This window comes from Eupeodes corollae, chromosome 2, assembly GCF_945859685.1.
Source record: "Eupeodes corollae chromosome 2, idEupCoro1.1, whole genome shotgun sequence".
Taxonomy (NCBI): Eukaryota; Metazoa; Arthropoda; class Insecta; order Diptera; family Syrphidae; genus Eupeodes; species Eupeodes corollae.
The window spans coordinates 134,245,308-134,267,876 of record NC_079148.1 but is presented as its reverse complement, the minus strand read 5'-3'; the positions used below and the strand labels follow the sequence as shown (position 1 = coordinate 134,267,876).

The 22,569-nt window shown below is 36.3% G+C and overlaps 2 protein-coding genes and 1 long non-coding RNA gene across 3 annotated transcripts; 2 read left to right on the top strand and 1 right to left on the bottom strand.

The window, feature by feature from the left end:
- Window positions 1–1,994: 1,994 nt before the first annotated feature.
- On the bottom strand, window positions 1,995–16,928 carry LOC129944351 (E3 ubiquitin-protein ligase listerin). The gene is made up of 17 exons (XM_056053716.1): window positions 16,770–16,928; window positions 15,929–16,710; window positions 15,686–15,859; window positions 14,636–15,632; window positions 13,534–14,571; window positions 13,192–13,467; window positions 12,891–13,123; window positions 12,650–12,833; window positions 12,400–12,589; window positions 12,251–12,339; window positions 11,895–12,181; window positions 11,672–11,831; window positions 11,472–11,583; window positions 2,697–2,914; window positions 2,441–2,632; window positions 2,199–2,366; window positions 1,995–2,128 (listed from the first exon to the last, which is right to left on the bottom strand). Exons 1-17 carry the CDS (start codon window positions 16,815–16,817, stop codon window positions 2,069–2,071), a joined length of 5,208 nt encoding a protein of 1,735 aa, XP_055909691.1. The 5' UTR covers window positions 16,818–16,928; the 3' UTR covers window positions 1,995–2,068.
- Window positions 2,914–4,249, top strand: LOC129944352 (uncharacterized). The gene is made up of 2 exons (XM_056053717.1): window positions 2,914–3,829; window positions 3,896–4,249. Exons 1-2 carry the CDS (start codon window positions 3,031–3,033, stop codon window positions 4,195–4,197), a joined length of 1,101 nt encoding a protein of 366 aa, XP_055909692.1. The 5' UTR covers window positions 2,914–3,030; the 3' UTR covers window positions 4,198–4,249.
- Window positions 9,921–10,682, top strand: LOC129944353 (uncharacterized). The gene is made up of 2 exons (XR_008781420.1): window positions 9,921–10,137; window positions 10,261–10,682. It is a non-coding gene; the product is annotated as an uncharacterized LOC129944353 (long non-coding RNA).
- Window positions 16,929–22,569: the final 5,641 nt, after the last annotated feature.

Below are 22,569 nucleotides of genomic sequence, written 5' to 3'. Positions count from 1 at the left end.
AACTGTATGGGCTGTACAGCGACACTGACCTAGTTAGCAGAATTAAAGTCCAACAGCTTAGATGGCTAGGTCATGTAGAGCGAATAGACATCAACGCTCCAGACCGGAAGGTCTTCGAATCCAATCCCGAGGGACGGCGCAGTAGAGGAAGACCGCGACTCAGGTGGCGCACCCAGGTGGGAGAGGACCTCAACCAGCTTGGCGTGCGAAACTGGAGACAGCTAGCTAGGAACCGAGCTGGCTGGAGACGCATGTTGGTTGAGGCCCAGGTCCGACCCGGACTTTAGCGCCACCTTAAGTAAGTAAGTAAAGACTTTTAGTTTAGTTGAAACAAAATTTCAGTTATTTAAAAAATAAATAAATTCAGTTATTTAAAAACCTACTCTCCATAGTTAGAGTAGGTTTCCCAAAGTAGAGGACTCTAAGTTCTTTATGAACTGGGCACATTGATAAAAAATGAAAAGTGTCCTCTTTTGAATTCAAATTGCAAGGGGTGCAACTTGTAGTGGATGCACTCTTAGTTGCTCACTTCTTGCTTTGCAGATTAACGAAATGTCCCTTGTACTGTATTCATCACTAAAATAGTTATGTACGTGATCATGTTTCAAATCGGGGTAAACGACTCTGTTGATTGAAGATGACATTTTTTGTAAATTTTCATCCCGCTGGTAGATGTCGACAGCCTGTACTAACCTGTTGAATTGTTCTTTTATTACGATTAAATTAATATATTGGAAATTTAGCTCAATTCCACACTTCGTTGCCCATTCTCCTATCCACTCTACTTTGTTATCTATGATGTTTTTTGCTACTGACAATTGAATTCTATTTGATCTATATGCCAGTACTTTCAAGATGTAGTCAAAGTGCAGTTTTAGAGTATGAATAAAAAGAGCAGGAAGGTCGGTTTCGAGTAGTAGAACATAGCTTTGGAATATTGAATGGTAACTAGAAAAGCCGTTTGAGAAAGTAACGTTGAAGTTCTCCTACTTCTTCATGTGATTGATATCCCCATATTTCACAGCTGTAGCACATAACAGACTTGTACTTAGCTGAGGTTGGTACATCTTTGCTGTTCATAACATCTTTCCATGACGAGTTAATCATACGTTTTGATGCTATCAGTTTTTTTTTTCGAGATGTGAGGTTAACTTCATATTAGATTTTAAAAGTATTCCAAGGTATTTCTATTCTGTTACAATTTCAAAAACTTCACAAACTTCAAAACCACTTTTCATTCGATTTAAGTTTTGATTGTGTATTTCTTACTATCATTACTTTAGATTTTTCTAGATTAACCGTTAATTCCCAGACTCTACAAAAATCAACTAGCTTATTTATCATAAGTTGTAACTTTGGGGCGATTCTGCTAGAAGCACAATGTATCTGAATACATGAGTACCTTAACATTTAGATGAATATAGGAAAGAGAACTTTACTTTAAAGACAACCTTTCCATTCAACATTCAAACATATCTATCCCATCCCAAACCACCGCTGAGCTGGTGTTTTTGTACGTCGACAGTCCCTTTTGTGACAGTTTGTAAAACAATTCTTGTCGATCTATCGAATGGAAAGCATTTTTAAAGTCCACGAAAAATATGTTTAAACTTCTTTTTTGTCGAAAGAAATACTGAGAAATTTAGTTTAAGGTGAAAATGTTATCAGCTGTGGAGTAGACTTTACGGAAACCAGATTGGTATTCACTAAGCACTTCATTATTTGCTATCCAAATGTTGATGCGACGAAGGAGTACAGATGCAAATATCTTCGCAATAGAATTCATAAACCATATTCCTCTATAATTATTTGCTGGTTAACATCGCCTTTTTTAAAAATTGAATAGACCAGAGAGTCTTGAAAAGCTTGTGGAATCTTTCCGGTATTGAAAATATTATTAAAATGGTGAAGAATTTCATACAAATCAATATTTTTCAATATTCTACTCTTCTTTATCTCTAGTTCGTCTAGGAAGCTCGATTGAAAGCAATAAATTATTTGTAATTATTAAATTTACCATTTATTGAAATAAAATCAAATAGCACATAGGGAAAGGCTGTACAGATGTTTAAAAGATATTTCGGCAAATGGGGCATGTTGATTTGCTGCTCGTTGTAAACCACTTGTACTAATTAAAACGAAAAAACAAAATTAATATTTATATATACAAAAATACAATAAATAAATATAAAACTCACCAAACATGGACTGTGGAACTTTTTTCGACAAGTTTTACAAGATAATTTAGGTAATTGACAGGTATCTTGGTGTATAACCGTATAGCAAACATAGCACTCTTCAACACCTTCGAACTTTTTGTCTAAATTATTTTTCCAAAGGGAAAGTCCATCGAAAATTGATCCATTCTATAGAAAAGAAACACAACATTTTACAAATAACTGGTATTTGTTTGGTTTGACAAAAAAAAAAAAAAACCCACCTGGTGAGTGAGAAATATTGTAAGTTGCATTGCAATATTTCTCGATGAAGCTCGACCACCAATTTGTTTACCACTTTCAACTTTAACACCACCCAAAGGATAGTTGGTAGCCAATGTTATAATAAGTTCCATTCGAGCTTCATCAATAACATAAACAGCATTAACTTCACGCGTTGATGTATGAACGTTAACCTTAAATGTAAGTAGTTAGGTAAATTAAAAGTTTTTTTTTTAAAAAGAAATATATTATATTCACCTGCATATTATTATGTTTATCTTTGTCGTTCATCTTCCCCAGAGTTGATAGCTCTTCGTGACATATAATTTCAGAAACGAAATTCGTTGTAAGCTTATCGACAAATACCTTCTGTCGCGAATAAGACCCATTCCACCATTTACGCACAACTGCTGGTAGTTTACTTAATGCCATAGAGTACAGATGACAAACAAACTTGTCAATTTGTAAATTTTCATCTGGGAAAGAGTAACAGGCGAACATTTTTTTAAAGTCAAACTCGAATTTACGACAAAATTAAAACATATTTTTAAATTTTTCTGTGCAAAATACAAATTTCCGGAATCCATCAAAAATGTCTAAATCAAAAGAAGACTATTGTGTTCCTAATACAATTTTTGAATTCGATCCAAATTTAAAAGACTATTCTATTGTGCATGAAATCAAAAGATGTCAAGAATTGTATATCAAACGACAAGTACTAAAAAGACAAAAAGCTATTGATGTCAAGCCTCTTTATTATGAGAACATGAAAAGAAGAGATCTTGTTGCAAAATATCCGATTTATAAATATGCGTTCACTTTTCCAAAAATTCCAAAGGCTCCTGATTTGTGTAACCATGTGGGCAAAATTATACTCGACAGAGATATCCTTACGCAATCTGAACATATAGGCTTTTTGGCACAGCCAAAAGCAGATTTTGGTCGTATGGGAAGGGGTCCACACGGGATTTATCAGAAAAGACTCCTCCCGAATTGTACAACCCGAGTTGAATCCCTGTCACACCCCAAAAGTATTCGGGTCCAACACAACTGGGAAGATTTTCATAATGTATTGTCAGTTCGTCAAGCCACAAACTTAAGGAAAACTCTTCAGAAACCGCCTTTGCAGTATACAACAATTGAGAAGGCTTTAACTTATATTCACGAGGAACGACGGCTTAGGAACGTTATGAAAAACGAAGCGATGCGTAAGTGTAACAAGGTAAAAAAGAAGCTCCTCAAAATTGAGCGAAAGCAAATGGTTAAAATTATATTCGCCTTATATGAAGTTTTGAAGGAATCCCTTATGAATGATGATGTTTTCATTGAAGAGGATGAGGCAACAAGTAGTTTAATAAGGGTGCTCGAGAACAAAATTACAGAGTTTTGTGGTGAATTTAAATGCTACTTTTATTTTATTTTAATTAGTTTTTAAATTATGATTTTATTTTATAAAGATTGTGATGACAATAATTCTACCAGCCATATTCGGCAGCCGATCAAGGCAGTCGCAAGAAATCTAGCAAGTTGGATTAAAATTTTCACAACTAATTGTGGATTTGGAAGTGCTGGTTTTAAATCTCAACAAGAAACAGATGGAACAGATAAAGGCGTTAAATGCAATGAAATGGAAAATCAAGAGTTTTGGCTTCCAGTTGAAGATTATATTTCATATAATAGCTTGTCATCGTCCGCCGAAGATTTTGTCGATGTAGAAGAATATGTGAACGAAGATTATTATGGGGAGGAAGAAAATTAACTCACTCGTGGGGATATTTTTGTTTATTAGAAATATAAATTTTAAGATTGTATAGGGTGTTTTTTAACTGCATGAGAAGTTATGAGGGTTGTTGTTCATGGTTTGAGTGTTGAGAATTTCAAATTGTATTGACATTGATCAGGTTCAGGCAACATAAGGGACTTGAAAGTAAGGCAAGTTTCTAGTATCCGATTGGCCAGCTGCCAAACACTTGCCTTCCAATTAAGGCAACTTTATTGGAAAGTTGACTGGCAAGTTAGTTAAGAAAAATCTCCCTAAGGGGCCAGTTATAGCTATCAGTAATATCCATCAGTTAAAATTGAAACAGGAGGAATCTAAAACGTTTTACTGATAGACCAAGAGTTTTGTGGTGAATTTAAATGCTATTTTGGGAGTGGAGTGATAACCAAAATATATATACATGTATGTGTAGATATACGCAACATTATGCCAAATTCAACCGTCTGGCAGATTTTTTTTAAGCCGGAGGCGAGGGTGGGCGTTCGAAAATAGTCATTTTTTCGATTTTGGGGTCGAAGTGATAACCACTTAAATGCATATATAAACAATAGGGGATGGTGCCCTGATGTCAAAAAAGTGTGTCCAAGACGTTTTGTTTTCAGCCTTCCCCTTGCCAGACGGCCGCCAAAATGCGCGAAAATCAACTTTTTGGGTCGAAATGATAACCACATGAATGATACATCAAAAAATCAGAAAAATTCTCCTGATTGTAAAAATGTGTGTCCAAAACGTTTTACTTTCAGCCTTCCCCTTGCCAGACGCATTTTAACACTTTTTAACAGAATTTTTATATTTATAGTTGTTTATATACAAGGATTTTTGTTTGGCTTTTGGCAGTCAGCTGTTCAGTAAAATGAAATTTCATCATTAAAAAAATTAAAATGGATTTAGAAATTAAATAAAACTTTAAATGCATTCTTTCTTTAGGATTCACCTTATTGCATCAATCTTTTGCTAGAAATAAATCTGTAACATGTTCAAAAACTAAAAGCAAACATTTTACTGATAGCTATAACCGGCCCCTAACTATCAAATCAAGTCAACTTATGTCAAAATGACAATTGATCACGCTTTTTCATTCAACTGAAGGCTGAACTTTATTACTGAATCAGATATTTATTTTCTTCACATCTTCATTTATGGCTGAATCACAAACACGCTTCAGCTTCGGCTTCGTCTGCGTTACGGTGGGCCTGCTTCAAGGTTGCTTTGAATGACATTTCTATTATTTCATCCCTCCAAAGAGCAAATATTTTGTTTGTTGACATTTTTTTTACAGCTGTTGAGCTGTCAGACAAAGCAAATGTTCAGATAATTGATGGCTGAAACACAAACACGCTTCAGCTTCGGCTTCGCCTGACGTTTACGAGTTCAGCCATAGGAATTCAATGCATGCTATCACAATGGAGCTTCGACCTCACGTTTCGTTTGACAATTGTAAGGAAAAGAACGTAATGTAATGTAATGTGACTCCAAACGGAAGCTCTAGTTCAATTATCTGAACATTTGCTTTGTCTGACAGCTCAACAGCTGTAAAAAAAATGTCAACAAACAAAATATTTGCTCTTTGGAAGGTGAAATAATAGAAATGTCATTCAAAGCAACCTCGAAGCAGGCCTAACGTAACGCAGACGAAGCTGAAGCGTGTATGTGTTTCAGCCATGAACTAGAGTTTGGAGTCACATTACGTTGCATTACGTTCTTTTCCTTACGATTGTTAAACGAAACGTGAGGTCGAAGCTTCATTGTGATAGCATGCATTGAATTCCTATGGCTGAACTCGTAAACGTCAGGCGAAGCCGAAGCTGAAGCGTGTTTGTGATTCAGCCATTAATGGCTGAATGACATAATAGCTGAATCACAAACACGCTTCAGCTTCGCCTTCGCCTGACGTCTGACAGCTCATCAGCTGTAAAAAAATGTCAACAAACAAAATATTTGCTCTTTGGAAGGATGAAATAATAGAAATGTCATTCAAAGCAACCTCGAAGCAGGCCTAACGTAACGCAGACGAAGCCGAAGCTGAAGCGTATTTGTGATTCAGCCATTAATGCTTCTTGTAAAAAGTTCCTCGTAATTTTGGAAAAGAAATAAGTAATATTTTTTTACAATACAAAATACAAATCGTGAGGAGTGTTTTGTAGAAAATAATTATTTTGCTAGTTTTTGTACTATGAACTTAAAGTAGGGGATTGTGAAGTAAAGTTCTGAATTTTGAAGTTCACGACACTTGAATAACTAACTAGTTGCTTTGGTCAAAATGTACGTTCAAGGAAGTTGACTGCAAATGAAGTCTCTTATGTTGTCTGAAAGTGCCCCCAATGAGAAGAAATCATGAACAAAGCTGTCAATTGTTGACTTTTTCACGAAGTTCATAGACCACTTCGGTGTTCACTGATAAAGCTCATTTCTATATAAATGGATTCGAAAACATTTATTCAAATTAGGTCTTATTTCTTTTGAAACGAGGAGGAAGGGAGCCAAAATAAGTCGGAATCTGAAAAGGAAATGTTTCTTGAGTTGGTTCGGCGACATTCAATAGCTGTCGAAGAAGTTGTTAAGACTTGCAGGCTTCGAGATATTTGCAGGCTTCTATTTAATGGTTGATCTTAAATAATTGTCTTATCAATGATAATCAATGCGGTTTAGATGAAGCTTACATAAACTGGAGTTTGTCATTATTAAATACAAACACCGAACTAATAAAAGAGCTTTGGACATATCCCAATATGTATAAATTATGTAAATAGTAATTAACAAGCCCTCAAAGTTAAACCAAGAAAAATTGAAACTGCGAACCATATTTTTAATAAATTTAAATATGCCTTTTTCGTATATGCCTTTGGGGTAGGTGGAGAGTAAACGTGCTGCGAGTCGCTCTCAAGCTGCTCTCGAGAGCGATTTCGCAAGTGGACATAGTGTGGAGAGTAGCTCGCAGAGAGTTGACTAATTATTCTCGACATTCGATCTTTTTGAAAGTCACTCGCAAGTGGACACATGTGTTTACCACTATCCGAGATAAGCTCGCGGAATACCGACACAATTCGTATTTTGCGAGTAGCTTTCGCGAGTAAACAGTAAAAAAAATTTTTTTTTTCGTGTTTACCTTCAAAAACTTGTCTTTTAAACTGGTCTTTAAAAATTGATTTGTACATTGTGCATACTGGAATCCGAAAAAGGTACTGAAGGCTGCCGTATGAATCACCTGCACCGATCATACAATTAACTTTTAGTTTTTCCTTCGAAAATGATTGCAATTCATATGCTTACCGGAAGCTAAAAATCTAAGTGTTACCAGTTAATAGCATGCGTAATAGCTTGGCTTCCCTTAATTGGGTATCTTTTTTAAAAATTATGAGTCCAACGTTTTGTATCGAAAATTCAATTTCACTAACTGAAAAACGGCAAAAATTTAAAAACTGTCGAGGATCTTTAACTTGAAGCTCTCTAGAAACAGCAGACCCCGCACTGAATTGGTTACGACGATCTATCCACGGTTTGACCCAACATTTTTTTTAATTAATTTTTTTTTTTTGTTTTTTAGAACAGTGCCGATAATTAAAGCAGCTGCAACCCTTCGCTTCTAAGAATACAAGGCCAACTGATAATATGCTAGCAGAAGAAATCTATCAAGTGGACAGGATTATGAGAGTACCCTCAGCAAGAAAACTCTCAATATTCTATCAGAGAGCTTAGGTTAGGTTAGATTAGGTTGGAGTGGTAGGGTCCAGATGTCATTGACTCACCTAGACCTCAAGGGTCTATTGTGATACCACTAATGAGGTTAATCATGAGAGAGTAATGAACTAAAACAAACCATTTTGTACTTTTAATGAAGTTAGAGAGACATTTTGTGTCAATCGTTGCCAGTTCACTGGTATTATCGAAGAAAGGATTACCGAGAAAGTTATTCCTTCTTATGGAGAGTGCTGGACATGTACAGTACATAGAAGGTGTTGGACTGTTTCCTCTTCCTTCTCGTCCAAACAGCTTCTACAGAAGTCATTTGTGTAGACACCCAGCCTCAGAGCATGTCTTCCTATGAGGCAGTGTCCTATTATTACTCCAATTGTAGAGCTTATAGAGCCTTTTGATCATTTTAATTCTATGCTAGGCAGGTGGTACTCTGTGACCATCTAGCATTTGTTGATTCTAGAGAATATTGTTTGAGAAGATATTTGCATGTAGCAAGTGGTGTTCCTATGTTATGTTTTTGTCTAACATTAGGCAGAAGTGTTCCGTTTTTGGCGAGCTCATCGGCTTTGCTATTTCCCGGAATGTCTCTGTGGCCCGGCACCCAAATGAGGTGAATATTTTTTTTTTTTTTTTTATAATTAGCAAACACTAAAAGGGTTTTTTATACCTTTAATATGCCAAAGACACAGTGTAAGCATTAGGAAAAGAGGGAAGGGTTGGATAGGAGGTGTCGGTGTATTAAACTGTTCCGTCATATCATTCAGAGATGATCGACAATCGTGGACTATTTGAGAGTTTGTGGAGACAGACGCGAGAGATTTAAGAGTGGCTTGGCTGTCTGAGAAGATTCGTATATCCTTACAAGATATAACGTTTTCTTTGAGCCAAGATAGTGCTTCTTTAATCGCCATTACTTCTGCCTGGAATACACTACATTGATTGGGAAGTCTGTATGATAGACTAAGATTCAGTTGTTCCGAATAGATACCACTTCCAACACCGTAATCGGTCTTTGAACCGTCTGAATAGAGGTGTACCGCATCGTCTTCCAGGGGTCTCTCTTCTTCCCAGGAGGATCTTGAAGGGATGGACACGTGGAAGCTTTTTTATCAATATTAGTAATTCCTGATCTAGATTCTAGAACAAGAGTCATGGTCAGAAGAAAATACTAAATCGAGAATTCGATTTTTTGAGTTTTTAATACAGCTTGTTTGCTGTAAGTCAGTAAGAAGAATTTTATCGAGAAAAACTAATTCCAATTGTGAAGAAGAGAGAGAGGCTTCAAGGCAAGATTCGTCTTCCAATGGAATCCAGTCAATGTGTGGTAAATTTAAATCACCTAGAAATAAAATATTGGTGTCAGCGCAGGAAAAACTGATAACAAAGTCTAATGCTAGGGAGAGTTCGCTATAAACAGACTCTTAAATTTTTGGAGGAATAGAAACGTTTAAAATGAAAATAGTCTTAGTCTGTTCCATTATCTTTAACTAGCAAAAGTACTTTTAAATGGACACTCACCTTTGAATTAACTCTGTAAAGGACAATAAATAGTACCAAACATTGGTGCTTCAAATAATGGTTTTGGCGAGAACTTGTTAAGTTCAACTTACTGACAGTATATCCCCGTGTAACCCATGTTTTCAAAAAAATCAGTGGCGAATACTTGTAAATTTCAAAAAAACTCGAAAAAGCTAATATTTAAGCCACAAGTCATGCCAAATGGCCAGATTTATTGGAAAAGTAGTGAATAATTGGACTGATCGAATGGACTTTGTAACTCATAACATATGTCGGAAATTAGATTTGTAAAATAAATATTTTTTTCTTTTTACACAGAATTTAGTAAGCTTATAGCAAGCGTCAAACTACGATCAGAGGCTCATCATAAGTGAATGTGTTAGTTGTTAGTAAAAAATAATACAAATATAGCCTAACACACGCCCAAAATACAAACAAAAATTAGCATCTAACTATTACAGAACAAAAAATAAAATGAGAACGTTCACGATAGTGGAGCACTGGTTCTAAACAATGATTTCAATCCCACCTTATTTAAATTTAAATCTATCGATGAACAGTTTAAGTTATATAAAATGCTTATTCGACTTAAAGCTTCATTCTTGCCATAGTTAGTTCTATGGAAGTCAATATGTATAAAATCAAATGTGCGCAGGTGATGAGTTCCGCCCCGGTAATTCAAATGTACACAAGATAGCAAATAAGGTACATCAATTTCACCATTAATGAGTTGATGAAAAAATACTAAGTCATTATTAACACGCCTTTGATGGAGAGATTGCATCTGAAGAAGTAGAATACGATGTTCATAGGGAGGCAGATCATAAGGATCTTCCCAAGGAAGACCTTTTAGGGCAAAGCGAATGAAATTATGTTGAATTGATTCAATACGTTTTCTATGAATTTCGTAATAGGGAGTCCATACCTGCGAAGCATATTCAAGATGAGGACAAATATGGCAATTATACAAAGAAAGGGTAACATAGGGATCATTGAACTCCTTTGCCCAGCGTTTTATAAAACCAAGCATAGAACTTGCCTTATTAACAACAAAATTAATGTGATGTGTAAACTCTAAAGCCTAGTACATACTTGTGAACCATCTCGTGAACCCATACAAATTTCAGTTTTTGGTTCACCCGTGAACTTGCTCGTGAAGCTGAGTGGAGAACAAAGTGGAGAGTTTTCGTTCACGGGCAATTCACGTGCAAAATGTACGGGAACTGTTGGTGAAGCTTTGACATTTGGTTTGTTCATGTTCACAACGTGTACTCACAAGTGTGTACCAGTGAGCAATGTCAAACGTTCACTTTCTCCACTGGCGAACGTTCACTTCACGAGGAAGTATGTACTAGGCTTAAATCTTTAAATGTGGAGACACGACAGAGTTTTTGCTGTGATATACAGTAGTCAAATACGTTACTGATTAGTTTTTTAGTGAAAGTTATAGTCTGGCGTTTTAAAGGGTTGGGTAAAAGCCTATTTTTCCCACACCAAAATGTGAAACTATCAATGTCGGCTTGTAAAAGAATACGATCATGGGTGGACTTTATTATTTTGAAAATCTTCATATCGTCAGCAAAAATGAGAAGTTCACTTGAGCGTAGACATGACGATGCATCGTTAATAGACAGGATGAACAGAAAAAGGCCAAGATGGCTTCCCTGGGGAACACCAAATTGAGCAACAAAAGGTTCAGAATGACAATTTCTAAATTTTACCTCGTAGGATCTGTTTTCAAGTTATGACTTAATCCAAGCTAAGAAAAATGGTGAAAACCAAGAGCCTTAAGTTTTAATAAAATAATTCCGTGGCTAAGTTGGCCAAAAGCTTTAGAAAAGTCAGTGTATACACAGTCAACTTCATAACCTTGTTCTTAAGCGTTTGAACATATGTTTGAGAAATTATCTAAAAGTCATTTTTGAACAGCATTTGAATTTGAAAGTGGAGCTTTTAACTTTCTTTTTAAAACCGATTTGAAGTTTGAAATTATAAGAAACAAATATTCGTGTAATTTAAATTGATAATAAAGTACTTACTTTTAGTTTTCTTCCAGTTAACGTACTTAAAGAGTTCATTATTCATAAGCTTTGAATCGTGATTCTTTAAAATCTCAACTGGCATTGCACGGAATAGAAAATGAAGGAATTTCTAAAAAAAAAAGAAAACAAAAACAAATATGTACATAATTTCGTCAAAAAATGATGATTTAAAAAAAAAATATTTAACAAAACTTTACCTGATCAAATTTGTTTTCCGTCAGCCACGACGTATACACAGATCTTAACTCGACTGGGGCATTTGCACAAACATGCAAAACACAGTCCCAGAGAAACAGATACGAAAGAGCCTCGTCTCTATCGATCGGTTTCAAATCAGATAATTCAGTCAATTTGAAACTAAAGAAAATTAGACAGCATATTTATTAATTTAATGATAATTTAAATAAAATATAAAAGTACCTGAACTCATCCAAATATTTAACAATTGCAGCTTCATATAATTCCAAATGCTCCTTAAATCTACTTAAGAAATGCCAAGGAGCCATTGTACTACTCTCTCGAGCTTTCGTGTCCAGGAGGTCCGTTGTTTTGTCATAAATATCCTTGTCATTGGCAATAAAGAATTTCGACAGGTCATTAAGAATATGCACAGAAGTTATGCGAAGACTGTAAATTGATGAAGAAATATTTCCCAACAGAAAACCAATAAGATCTTGCAAAGTAATTTTCTGGTTGTTTTTACTTGACTAAAAATTAATAAAATTAGAATTTGAATCCAAGATAATAAAAATGTTTTGCATTCATTAAAACATTACATTATAAACAACAGCATAGTCAAGACTTTGAACAGATGCGGCAATTTCATTGAGCATTGTTAAGTAGCATGAAGAATATTTATCAGAATCTGAAAAAAAAAACACAAAAATTCAATTTTAAATTAATTTATTCCCAAAAGCACATTTACCTTTCCCATATAACGAGACAAAATTGTAAAAGCTTTTAAATAGCACAACATTAACTTCAGGTGAAAATAGATTCTCCCATTCGTCTATCACATTCGAAAGCACCTCTGTGGAACTTTTTGTTTTTTCAGCTTTTATAAAATCAGCAAATGCTTTATGTAGTTTAAAAACTGCAGCCACAAATATTGAAACCTTTGGTAGAAAAAAATATATATATATAAATGCGATAGCAAAAAATTTTGTAAAATGTACTTTTGAATTTCTGTAGTTCTCTATACTCTTAGAAACACTTAAGACCCACGAACTTAATCCAAGTCTAATGGCATCCCAAGTTTTGATTGTCAACTCATAGGGAAACCTTTCCAAAACTTCTATCAAAAGATTTATATACTCAACAGTTCGTGTTGTTGTTACGAAATCTTGCTTAGCTACATCACTGACAAAAAAAATAAATATTTAGAAAAATAAAAAAACAGTTGAAACTTGAACTTACGTATTATAAAGAAGAAGCTCCTTATTGATCTTCTTTTGATTCTCTGAAACCTCAGTTATGTAATTTAAAGCAAGAGCTATAATATGTCTGTCCGAAATCTCATTGGTTTGTTGATTGAAGTTGTTTTTGATCAACAACTGAAGAATTACGCACTTGTGCCAGACATCGGCGCTTCTTTGGATAATTGGGTTATCTTGATTTATTACCTTAGGTGTCAGATCTGGTAATGTGAACTTAAAAAACAAAAAAAGAACAACGATATTTGATCTTTTGTAAACATTTAAAAGACAACAAAACATACCTGCAACAAATTGACATAAGTGGCAAGGGACTCTCTTGTGATTAGGTATTCGGTAAGTTCATCCAACACTAAAATCAAAGCGCTCTCTTCAAATCCAGCATAGGGATATAAGCTTGTCAAAAATGGAATAGCTCTTGTTGCAGCAACATCATTGAATGCAGCATCCTTCAAAAGACGATCTTTAATTTGTCCCGCCGGCTCCGCGCCGAGACCTTGGAGTAGAAGTTTAACTTTCTCTGAGAATTCTAACATAATAACCATTTGGTCACTATTTATCTACAATATTGAGAAAAAATTGAGATGATATTTTCTATTAGATAAAAGATAAAATTATTTTCTTACTTTTAAAAAGTTCGAAACTAACGACTCAGCTTGTGCTGCAACTTTCATAAGCTCCAAAGTGATGTCATACATTTTATCGGTCCATTTCTTTAATAGAGTCTCATTTGGATCGCAATAGTCCTCGGTACATTCCTCATCGTCTGTCGGTTTGTTGTCTACTCGGAAAACCTTGGCACCACACACCATCTTCATTAGAGCTGTCACATTTAGCAGATTTCGCTTGAAGAACTTGCTAAATTCAACATCTTTGCAAGCATCATCTGCCAATTCCCGAACAGCAATCTTGCCATTCATAGCCTCAAGATATGTACAGAACCTGTCAACGTTCCCGGAAATCTCATCAAAACATTCACTGTCAGGCTTAAAGAGAACCTCAAAATACGAATCGATTATTTCATGACGTTTGTCCACATCATCGATATTCTCCGTCGAGCAGAGTATAAGCGAAGCTGTTAGATCGGCAACATTATGAATCTCACTGCACGTCATTTCCGACGTCAAACGATTCGATATACTATTCGTACAGTTCTTCAGCAAAGTGTCGTCCATGACAATGTCTTCACTGGAAAGAGCATCCTGCCAGCAGGTTGTTATTTCCCACAGAGTGTCCTCGGACAAATCATCGCTCTTCACTTGATCAATTGTGAATTTGAAAAGTTTCAAGAAAATATCCTTTTGAGCTTTCTCTGTGGAGTTTTTCGAACAAACAACTGGCATTATTTGTGCAATGAAACTACAACAAGGATCGATCATTGTTTCGAAACCTTTGGAATTGGTTAGAGGTTTTGAGATGATATCTAGAATTCCAACAACAGTTTTTTGATTTATCAAAATATCACCCGAATCAGTTTGAAAGAAACATTTATGAAGGAGATTGAATTTGTCTTTGGAGTCGTCAATTAGCACTTCGTTGGCAGTTTGTAGAATTATTTGGATTATATGTTCCTGGGAGAGCATTTGTCTCACTTCAGGCTCAACACACATCGGGTAAGATAGTAGCCGTTGCAGCACACATTGTTGAAGGGCTGGCTTGTTTGTCTAAGAATTACAATCATCAAAAACAAAGTAATAACATTTACATTTACATATTTATTAAACTAACCTGCAAAAGTTTATTAATGAATTGCAGTTTTTTATCCGTCTCCAAGTAGTTAAGTATTTCGAAAACTATTTCCACAATAACCTCGGAAGGTGGTGCAGGTGAGCCGCCAGTTAGGAGACCAGCAAAAGTATTTAACGTCTCTTCAATTGTATTCTCTTCCGAGATTTCAGCATAGAACTGGGCATCTCGGTAGAGCTTGGTTATGCTTCTTATTTGCGCTTCGAATTGCAAGGTATTCTGTTTCGACATGTTTGCCAAACACAAACGGACTAACCTCACAGCCAGCTCTCTCAGTTCCTTTTGAACATAGGGAGGTGCAGCTTTGGATTTGGGTCGGTTTTTTCCGTCCACGGCGTCTTCATCGTCCTCATCGTTAGCGGCGAATTTGACCTTGTGACTTTGTAGAGGTGGATTGGCCCAAAACAGATTATTTATCAGACTAATGGTATTCTCCACATGAAGCTCACTCAAATGTTTACTGCCTATTTCATCCGACAGACTCGACCAGAATCCTTGCAGGAGTTTTGTGTATAGCTGAGAACTCGAATTATCTGCCCAATAAGCAACCAATGCTGATGTGTGAAGAAAGATGTATTTCACAGCGATTGCTTGATTGGCACAGGCCCATCGAATTGGATTGTTTACAAATTCATCCAGAATATGTTGTGGCATTGGACTTGTAGGTTCTGTCTCAGAGGTCGATGCATTTGAATTGAGTCTTTGCAGAATAAAACGAATGCATTCGTAGTAAGCAGCAGTTATCGATGAACAATCTGATTTGGAAATCACTTTGGCCGAGGTGATTGCCTCTTTCATGTCGCTAAAGAAAGTCTTATGGAATTCGTTAAGATCTACGTCTTGAAGACTTTCTTGAGTTATTTTCGACAAGAAAGGCAACAAATTGGGACAGACTGATTCTGTGTTGCCATCACATGCATTACGCAGGAACGTTGATAATTTGGGCTGGACGTTCTTTTTGAAATTTATCGATTTGTACCTAAAAACAAAAATCATACCGTGCTGATAGATCTATGAACATCAATCACATACCAGTCATCATAAGTGTTTTGCAGAAGCAATATACAACCCCACACATGTGGCACAATCAGTGGATCGCTATCGTCTAAATTCTGGAAGCACATGGGAATAAGTTGTCCTTTGATATCGTTTGTCAATTGCGGATGAAACTGGAGAACATTATAAAGAAGCTCGAACCATGCTGATCTGAGAGAAAAAAAGAAAAGAAGTTCAAAATTCGTTCTACATGAATGTTTAATGGATAGACATCCTTACTTGATGTGAGCAGTTTTATGTTTGGCAAAACTCCAGAACTTTTGGTGAGCCAAGAGATTCTGGATTTTTTCGATACTCGCAGATAAATCACAACCAGATGTTTTCTCGAGGAAAAACGATAAGAGCTTAAGACTACAAGCGACAATTCGTTGATACTTGTTTTCTGCATCTTCTGGAGTGCACGATTTGGCACTGGACAAAGTTGAAGCTGTGTAGAAGGTCAAATTCCGAACAACATACTCGAGTATTTCTTGCTGGCAGAATAAACAAACTTCCTGCAGTTTATTGGGAGCAAAAACTGTTTGGAAGCTAGAAGCTGCCACACTTGCAGCCGGTGGATAATTATCGAATTGGCTGCTCAGCCATACAGGTGTCAATTGCTTGAGATATGGTGCCACGGCCTTCCTACACTTCGACACAATCAAGTTTTGAACATTTTGTGCACTCTCACGTACCCTGTGGTCGACGTCGTTGGCTAAATTGTGATAGAATTTAGGCCACAAGGGCAATATACCCTTGACAACATCAACATCAGACTCAGTGAGTAGCTCGGTGAATTCTTGTAGGGCTTTCACTTTGGTGATGGGGTCTTTCTTGGACATTTTGCGTAAGACCAATTGAAATTGACTGCTTATGCTTGAATCAAAAGTTTCGGGTAACTTGTCACTAGTTGTGAATCCCGGTGCAAATGGTATCATCCCAAGATCAGAGTGCGCCGAGAAACCCACAAATGCTGGCACGGATGTGCCCAAGAGTTCGGCACTTCGGCCACTATTTGATGGCTGTAAATTGTTTTAGATTGCGGTGTTATTTTGGAATTTTCCTATTTTGTTTTTATTACCTTGGCATTGTTTTTTGTACGCTGTACTTGTTTTGTTTTTCCACCCATGATAATGATGATGATGAAAGAAAAACGTACTTGTGGAAAATAAATGCGCACAAAAATTTCCAAACCGAGGACGACAAAAATTGGTTTGGTTGGTAGAATAAAAGACGGAGTGAGAAAGAGAAGACGTCAAATCTCAGACGCAAATGACAGTTCTCTGGGATCTGTTTGTTTCTATATATGAAATAGGCAACAGGGTGCTTAAATTTTAATAATATCCAAATTGGATTTTTTATTGGTTAGAGTTGTGTCACGTGAGCAACTCAATCGGAAGTTTCGAGCATCTTTTGGAGTCCTAAACTTTTTATTTTTACATTTTGAGTTAAATTTATTAAACTAATATATTCTTAAGTACTTTTGGAAACATTTTCAATCGACAAATTGGTAAATTTTATAATCGAAGTAGTGAGTAAGTAAATAATGTTGTTTATTTCACTTTATCCATACATTAAATTGTTTCTTATATTTGTATGATTTGATTCAGTTCCTATAGAATAAGTAATAACTTAACAAATGTGTTTTCTCTAAACAAAAAGGTTCAACAATAACTTTTGTCGTCTGTCACAATCAATTCAGTTTTTTCTAAAAACTTCCCCAGATTTATAATTATTTTTAAGGCAAAAATATAACTAAGATACGTTTCAAATTCTAGTTGTTAAATTCATTTATGGACCCGTGGCATAATGGTAAGTGCATTGGACTGTCATGCAAGAGGTCTTTGGTTTGATCCCTGTCTATGCCACCTAAAGTTTTTTTTTCACGGGTACTGAATTGACAAATTATCCAAGAGTAATTCTTGTCATTAAAAGTGCTTTCCCAAATTGGCCGTTCGGATTCGGCTTAAAACTGTAGGTCCCTCCCATCCCTTACAACAGTACTCGCACACAGGAATGGTTGAGAGTTGTCAGTCACTAGGCCCTAGTTCTCAAACGGACTGTTGTGCCAGCCAATTTATTTTATTATTTATTAAATTCATTTATAAGTTGTTGGCGATAATTCAGTGCTATTTGTAAGTATTTGATGATGCAGTTCCAATCCTTTATTCCATTTAAGAAATCTACTATAGTGTTCATATCCAGTGAACTACTTCCTAATGTCTCTCACTTCTTAAAATTGGGCAAGTTCCCACAAAATGTGTAAGGGTCTCTTCTTTTTTTGAATTGCAGAAAGTACAGTTTAGATTTTCAGTTTCTGTGCTTCGTGTTCCATTGAGCATAATGAGCCCTGTTCTTGCTTTTAATATCCAGCGAATTTTGGAGACATCCCAGTCATCCGAGACGTAAACTTCACCAGCAGTATAATCAAGCAAATGGTATAAGCGGTGTGTTCTCGTGTGTTGTGCTCTTTGCAGAGACTCTAAGTGCTTGCGCTCAATTATTTTAACTGCTACGCCATCCACAACCAGTTTTGTTGGTCTCGATCTCCGAGAAAGCTATTTTCCCAACTCCTAGACCAGAAAATCTTTTTTTCAATTATCAGCTTGGCTAAAAATTTTGGTAACCTGAACTGAGAACTCTTTCCACATAGTGTATATGACATCTCATCGTGTATTCAAAGACACGTTTCAACTTTCATTCAAGGTTCAAGACATATTTAGGCGTTACTCTTTGAAGACCCAGTACTTTTGTGTTGAAGTATCTTTGCATCTTTTCCACTTCATCATGTTGTAAGTCCACCCATACTTGTTCTCCATAACCGAGAATAGCCCTGGTAATCGCGTTGAAGATATTTATTTTAGGAGTTAATTTGACATCTTTATAGGGATAAACGTATTTCACGTAAAATTTAAGCTTTGTCTAGCTTGTTTAGCTCGTTATTTGAAATGCTCCGTTAGGCTTAGTCCGGAAGTTAGCCATATACCAAGGTACTTGTATTTGCTAACAAATTCAATGGTTGCTTCGTTGAGCTTCCAATTTTCTTTCGATTTCGGCTGAATTGTTTAAGGGGTGGAATGCAACTGGCTAGTTCAACAAAACATTGTTTGTAAAAATATCGATAAAACAACGAAAGGCATGAAACATTGCGGCGGTGTTCTAGCGATGTAAATGTTTCAATTATAGTTCTATCGCCTATCATTTTTAAAGCCCTTTTTTGTATTCTATCCAAGAGATTTAAACTTGTTTTGGGGGCACCTGCCCAGATATGCGAATTATATTCAAGCTTTGGACGGATGAAGGCTTTGTAAATTACAGCCAGATCAGAAGGGGTGAAAAATTTCTTGCACCATCGGAGAAATCCTAAGCACCTGGCAGCATTTTTGGCAATATCAAATATATGATCGTTTCATAAAAGGTGATCTGTGATACACATACCAAGTACTGACAGTTGATTAGTTTCTTGGATGCAAGTGCCACTCATAGATAGTGGCATCGGGGGTATGTTACGCTTTAACGACAGGAGACAGCATTGAGTTTTCGAAGCATTAAATTCTACACGGTTTTTGATTCCCCATTGTACAATGCTGTCAAGATCAGAATTTAATGAGCTTATCATACGCTGCCGTTGAAGTTCCACATCCGAAGGACAAGGATGTGAATCTATAAACGAGTATGAAAAGCTGAGGGTACTGTCGTCGGCGAAACAGGTTAATGGATTAGAAGTGGCAGACATAAGATTATTTATGAATATAAGAAAGAGTGTCGGAGACAAAACGGAGCCCTGGGGAACACCAGCATTTATTTTAAGAATTTTAGACTTGTAACCATCCAATACAACTTGTATTGAACGGTTAGAAAGGTAATTTCTAATCCAACGAAGAAGAGATTCATCAATACCAAAAGCACGCATTTTCGATAAGAGAGCTTGGTGCCAAACTCTATCAAATGCTTTTGAAATATCAAGTGCAATAATCTTACTTTCTCCAAAACGATGTAAAGATTTGTTCCACTGTTCGGTGAGATGGACCATGAGATCACCAGTGGACCTATTGCTACGAAAACCATACTGTCGGTCATTAAGAAGCTTCCGTTCTTAGAGATATTTCTTGAGCTGATAATTAATCAGCGTTTCCATGACCTTGGAAAGAAGGGACGTGAGTGCTATTGGACGATAGTTAGAGGGAGAGGAGGATTCGCCTTTTTTAGGGACAGGCTGGACAAATGCTATTTTCCATCCGCTCGGAAAAAGACCTGTAGAGTAGGAAAGATGGAAAAGTTTACGCAGTGGTTTTGCCAGCGATGAAGAACACCTCTTCAGAACAATTGGGGAGATCCTATCTGGGCCAGCGGATTTGTGTATGTCAAGGTCTTTCAGTACTCTTGCAACTGCACGAGTGCGAAAGAAGATTCGTCCCATTGAATCATTTACGCTCTCAAGAACAGGAGGACTCATGACACTTTCCGGTAGCGTCGAATTAAGAGCAAACTGTGCTGCAAGCAAATTGTCTTTATCAATCGAGCTTACATAGGGAGTGTCATTGTGGACGAGCGTTGGAACCGAGGATGACGTGGTGTTTCGTACGTTTTTTACAAATGACCAGTAATTTTTACTACCTTTGGGACATTGTAGTATTTTTTGCCTTAATTTCTGATCATGCAAAAATTTGGTTCGACGAATATGACCATTACATGTCTTGTTTGAACTTATTCCGGTTTTCCTCAGTCGGGTTGGCTTTGTAACAACGGAAACTTACATCTCTGATCCTAATAACCTCTTTACAGCTCGAATCAAACCATGAGTTCTCTTTGGGTTTGATAGATTTTACCCTGTTCGGGATAAAATTTCTCATTCCACAAAGAATTAAATTTGTAACCATATCTGCGCTGGAATCCACGTCACTATCGAGGAAGCATAGTGACCAGTTAAAGTTCCTGAAGAATTCATTGAGACCGTCCCAGTTGGCTTTCTCATATTGCCAAACGGTTCTCATAGGAGTTTTTTCTTTAACTGGGGTTTTTCGACATGAGAATTTTGCAGATATGATACAATGGTCTGATGTGCCTAGAGGCGGTAATACACTAATTGTGTATTTATTAGTGTCAGAGGTAAGAAACAAGTCTAGGGTGTTGGCGGATTGACCTGCAACGTCAGGTATTCGAGTTGGCTCATCGACAAGCTGGGTTAATTGATTTAACTCAGCAAAGATCTCAACATACCTTCCTTCCGGTGTTGACTGACCAGAATAACGAAGCCAAGAAGAATTGTGTACATTGAAATCGCCCGCAATGACAATTTCAGTGTGAGGATAATGGGCAACAATTCTTTGAATGGAGTCAGACAGAGCATCAAATTCGTTAAAAGTTGAATTTCTGTCCAGATTTGGACTTCGATATAAAAAACATGTGTGGATGATGTGTTTATTTACCGTGAATTTTAACCACATGAAGTCAAAGTTTGTGTTAGAGCACAAACCATATTGTGGCTGGAGTTGGTATGTAACATCATTTCTTATATATACGGCTAGTCCATGATGAGGAAAAAATAATGGCACTAAGTTATACCCATTTAGATTGAATTCCGAATGATCGGAATCTTCACTTATTTGAGTTTCACTCAATGCCAAAACAGCTGGCCTCTTTGGCATTGAGTGAATTTTGATATTAGCACAATGTCATCCGTATACATTAGCAATCGAATTTGCATTCCATTCAGCCAAATACCCCTCCTATGGAAATCATTTATATAGAGTGCGAAAAATAGTGGACTCAGCAAGCAACCTTGTTTAATTCCCATCGTTGTTTCAAACCAGTCTGACAATTGTTCCCCATCCGATACCGCAGCTGTTGTTTTATCATACAGATCTCTTATACATAATTCGGATGAGTTTCCCAGAAATCCTTAAGACTTGCAGTTTGTGTCAAAGTGCTCATCGGTCGATATAGTCAAACGCGCACCGCTTTAAAGTCAATGAAGAAACAGTAAACTTTCTTGTTGTTGTATAATCGAAATATAAAAAATGTATATAAATAACAACATCAACAATGACTATTTTGAATTATTCTTTGGTCATGGCAAAAATGATATTTCATGTATTTATCTTGTTTGTTAATCTTAATTCACCGGCAATACAAATTGCTTTACGCCTAAGGCCTACTCTTTTCTCTCTAGCAGATGCTTGTTGACTTTCTCCACTCATTGGCCTTTAAAAGAGAAGTTTTTGAACTTCGCATCTTATACCTCATAAGTTGCCAGTGGACATGTAAAAGTTGGAAACAGTCTGCTAGAAACATTTCTTTATAAAATATTTATGCTGTGTGTTTCCATAATAATATGATATTTAATTTATTTTTAAAATGTATAAATTGAATTCCTTGTTTTTTAAATGAAGTCCAAAATCATGGAAATTTCTTCATCTGTCCACTTTTTAGTTACTTATATTCATTTTAGAGAATAAATAAAATAAATCGTAAAACTAAAATATTGTGTTCCTCATATTTTTAGAAATGAATAAAAGTAATCTCTGTATTCAATGCAAATTTTTCACCATTGTATTTTACCGTTGCAATAGAGATAAATAAAATTAAACAGCCAAACTGTTGTAAGATCATAATCAGTATATTTTGTGGTACAAAAAATGTTAATTTTACAGTCCTATGGGAACTAGAGCCTCACCCAACAAGCTTCTCCATAGCTCGGTCCCTAGCTAGATGTCTCCAGTTTCGCACTTCAAGTTGGGTGAGGTCACTTTCCACTTGTGCGCGCCACCTGATCTACGGTCTTCCTCTACTGCGCTGTCCAGTGGGTGTGGATTCGAAGACTTTCCGGGCCGGAGCATTAGTTTCCATGCGCTCTACGTGACCCAGCCATCTTAGTCATT

Excerpts from the sequence above, each read along its gene's own strand:
- LOC129944352 (XM_056053717.1), top strand. The coding sequence starts at position 3,031 with ATGTCTAAATCAAAAGAAGACTATTGTGTTCCTAATACAATTTTTGAA. Across the intron at positions 3,830-3,895 it reads CAAAATTACAGAGTTTTGTG|ATTGTGATGACAATAATTCT; the intron begins GTGAATTTAAAT and ends TATTTTATAAAG.
- LOC129944351 (XM_056053716.1), bottom strand. The coding sequence starts at position 16,817 with ATGGGTGGAAAAACAAAACAAGTACAGCGTACAAAAAACAATGCCAAG. Across the intron at positions 15,860-15,928 it reads CATAAAACTGCTCACATCAA|ATCAGCATGGTTCGAGCTTC; the intron begins GTAAGGATGTCT and ends TTTTTCTCTCAG. Across the intron at positions 2,915-11,471 it reads TAACTGGAAGAAAACTAAAA|ATGAAAATTTACAAATTGAC; the intron begins GTAAGTACTTTA and ends ACTCTTTCCCAG.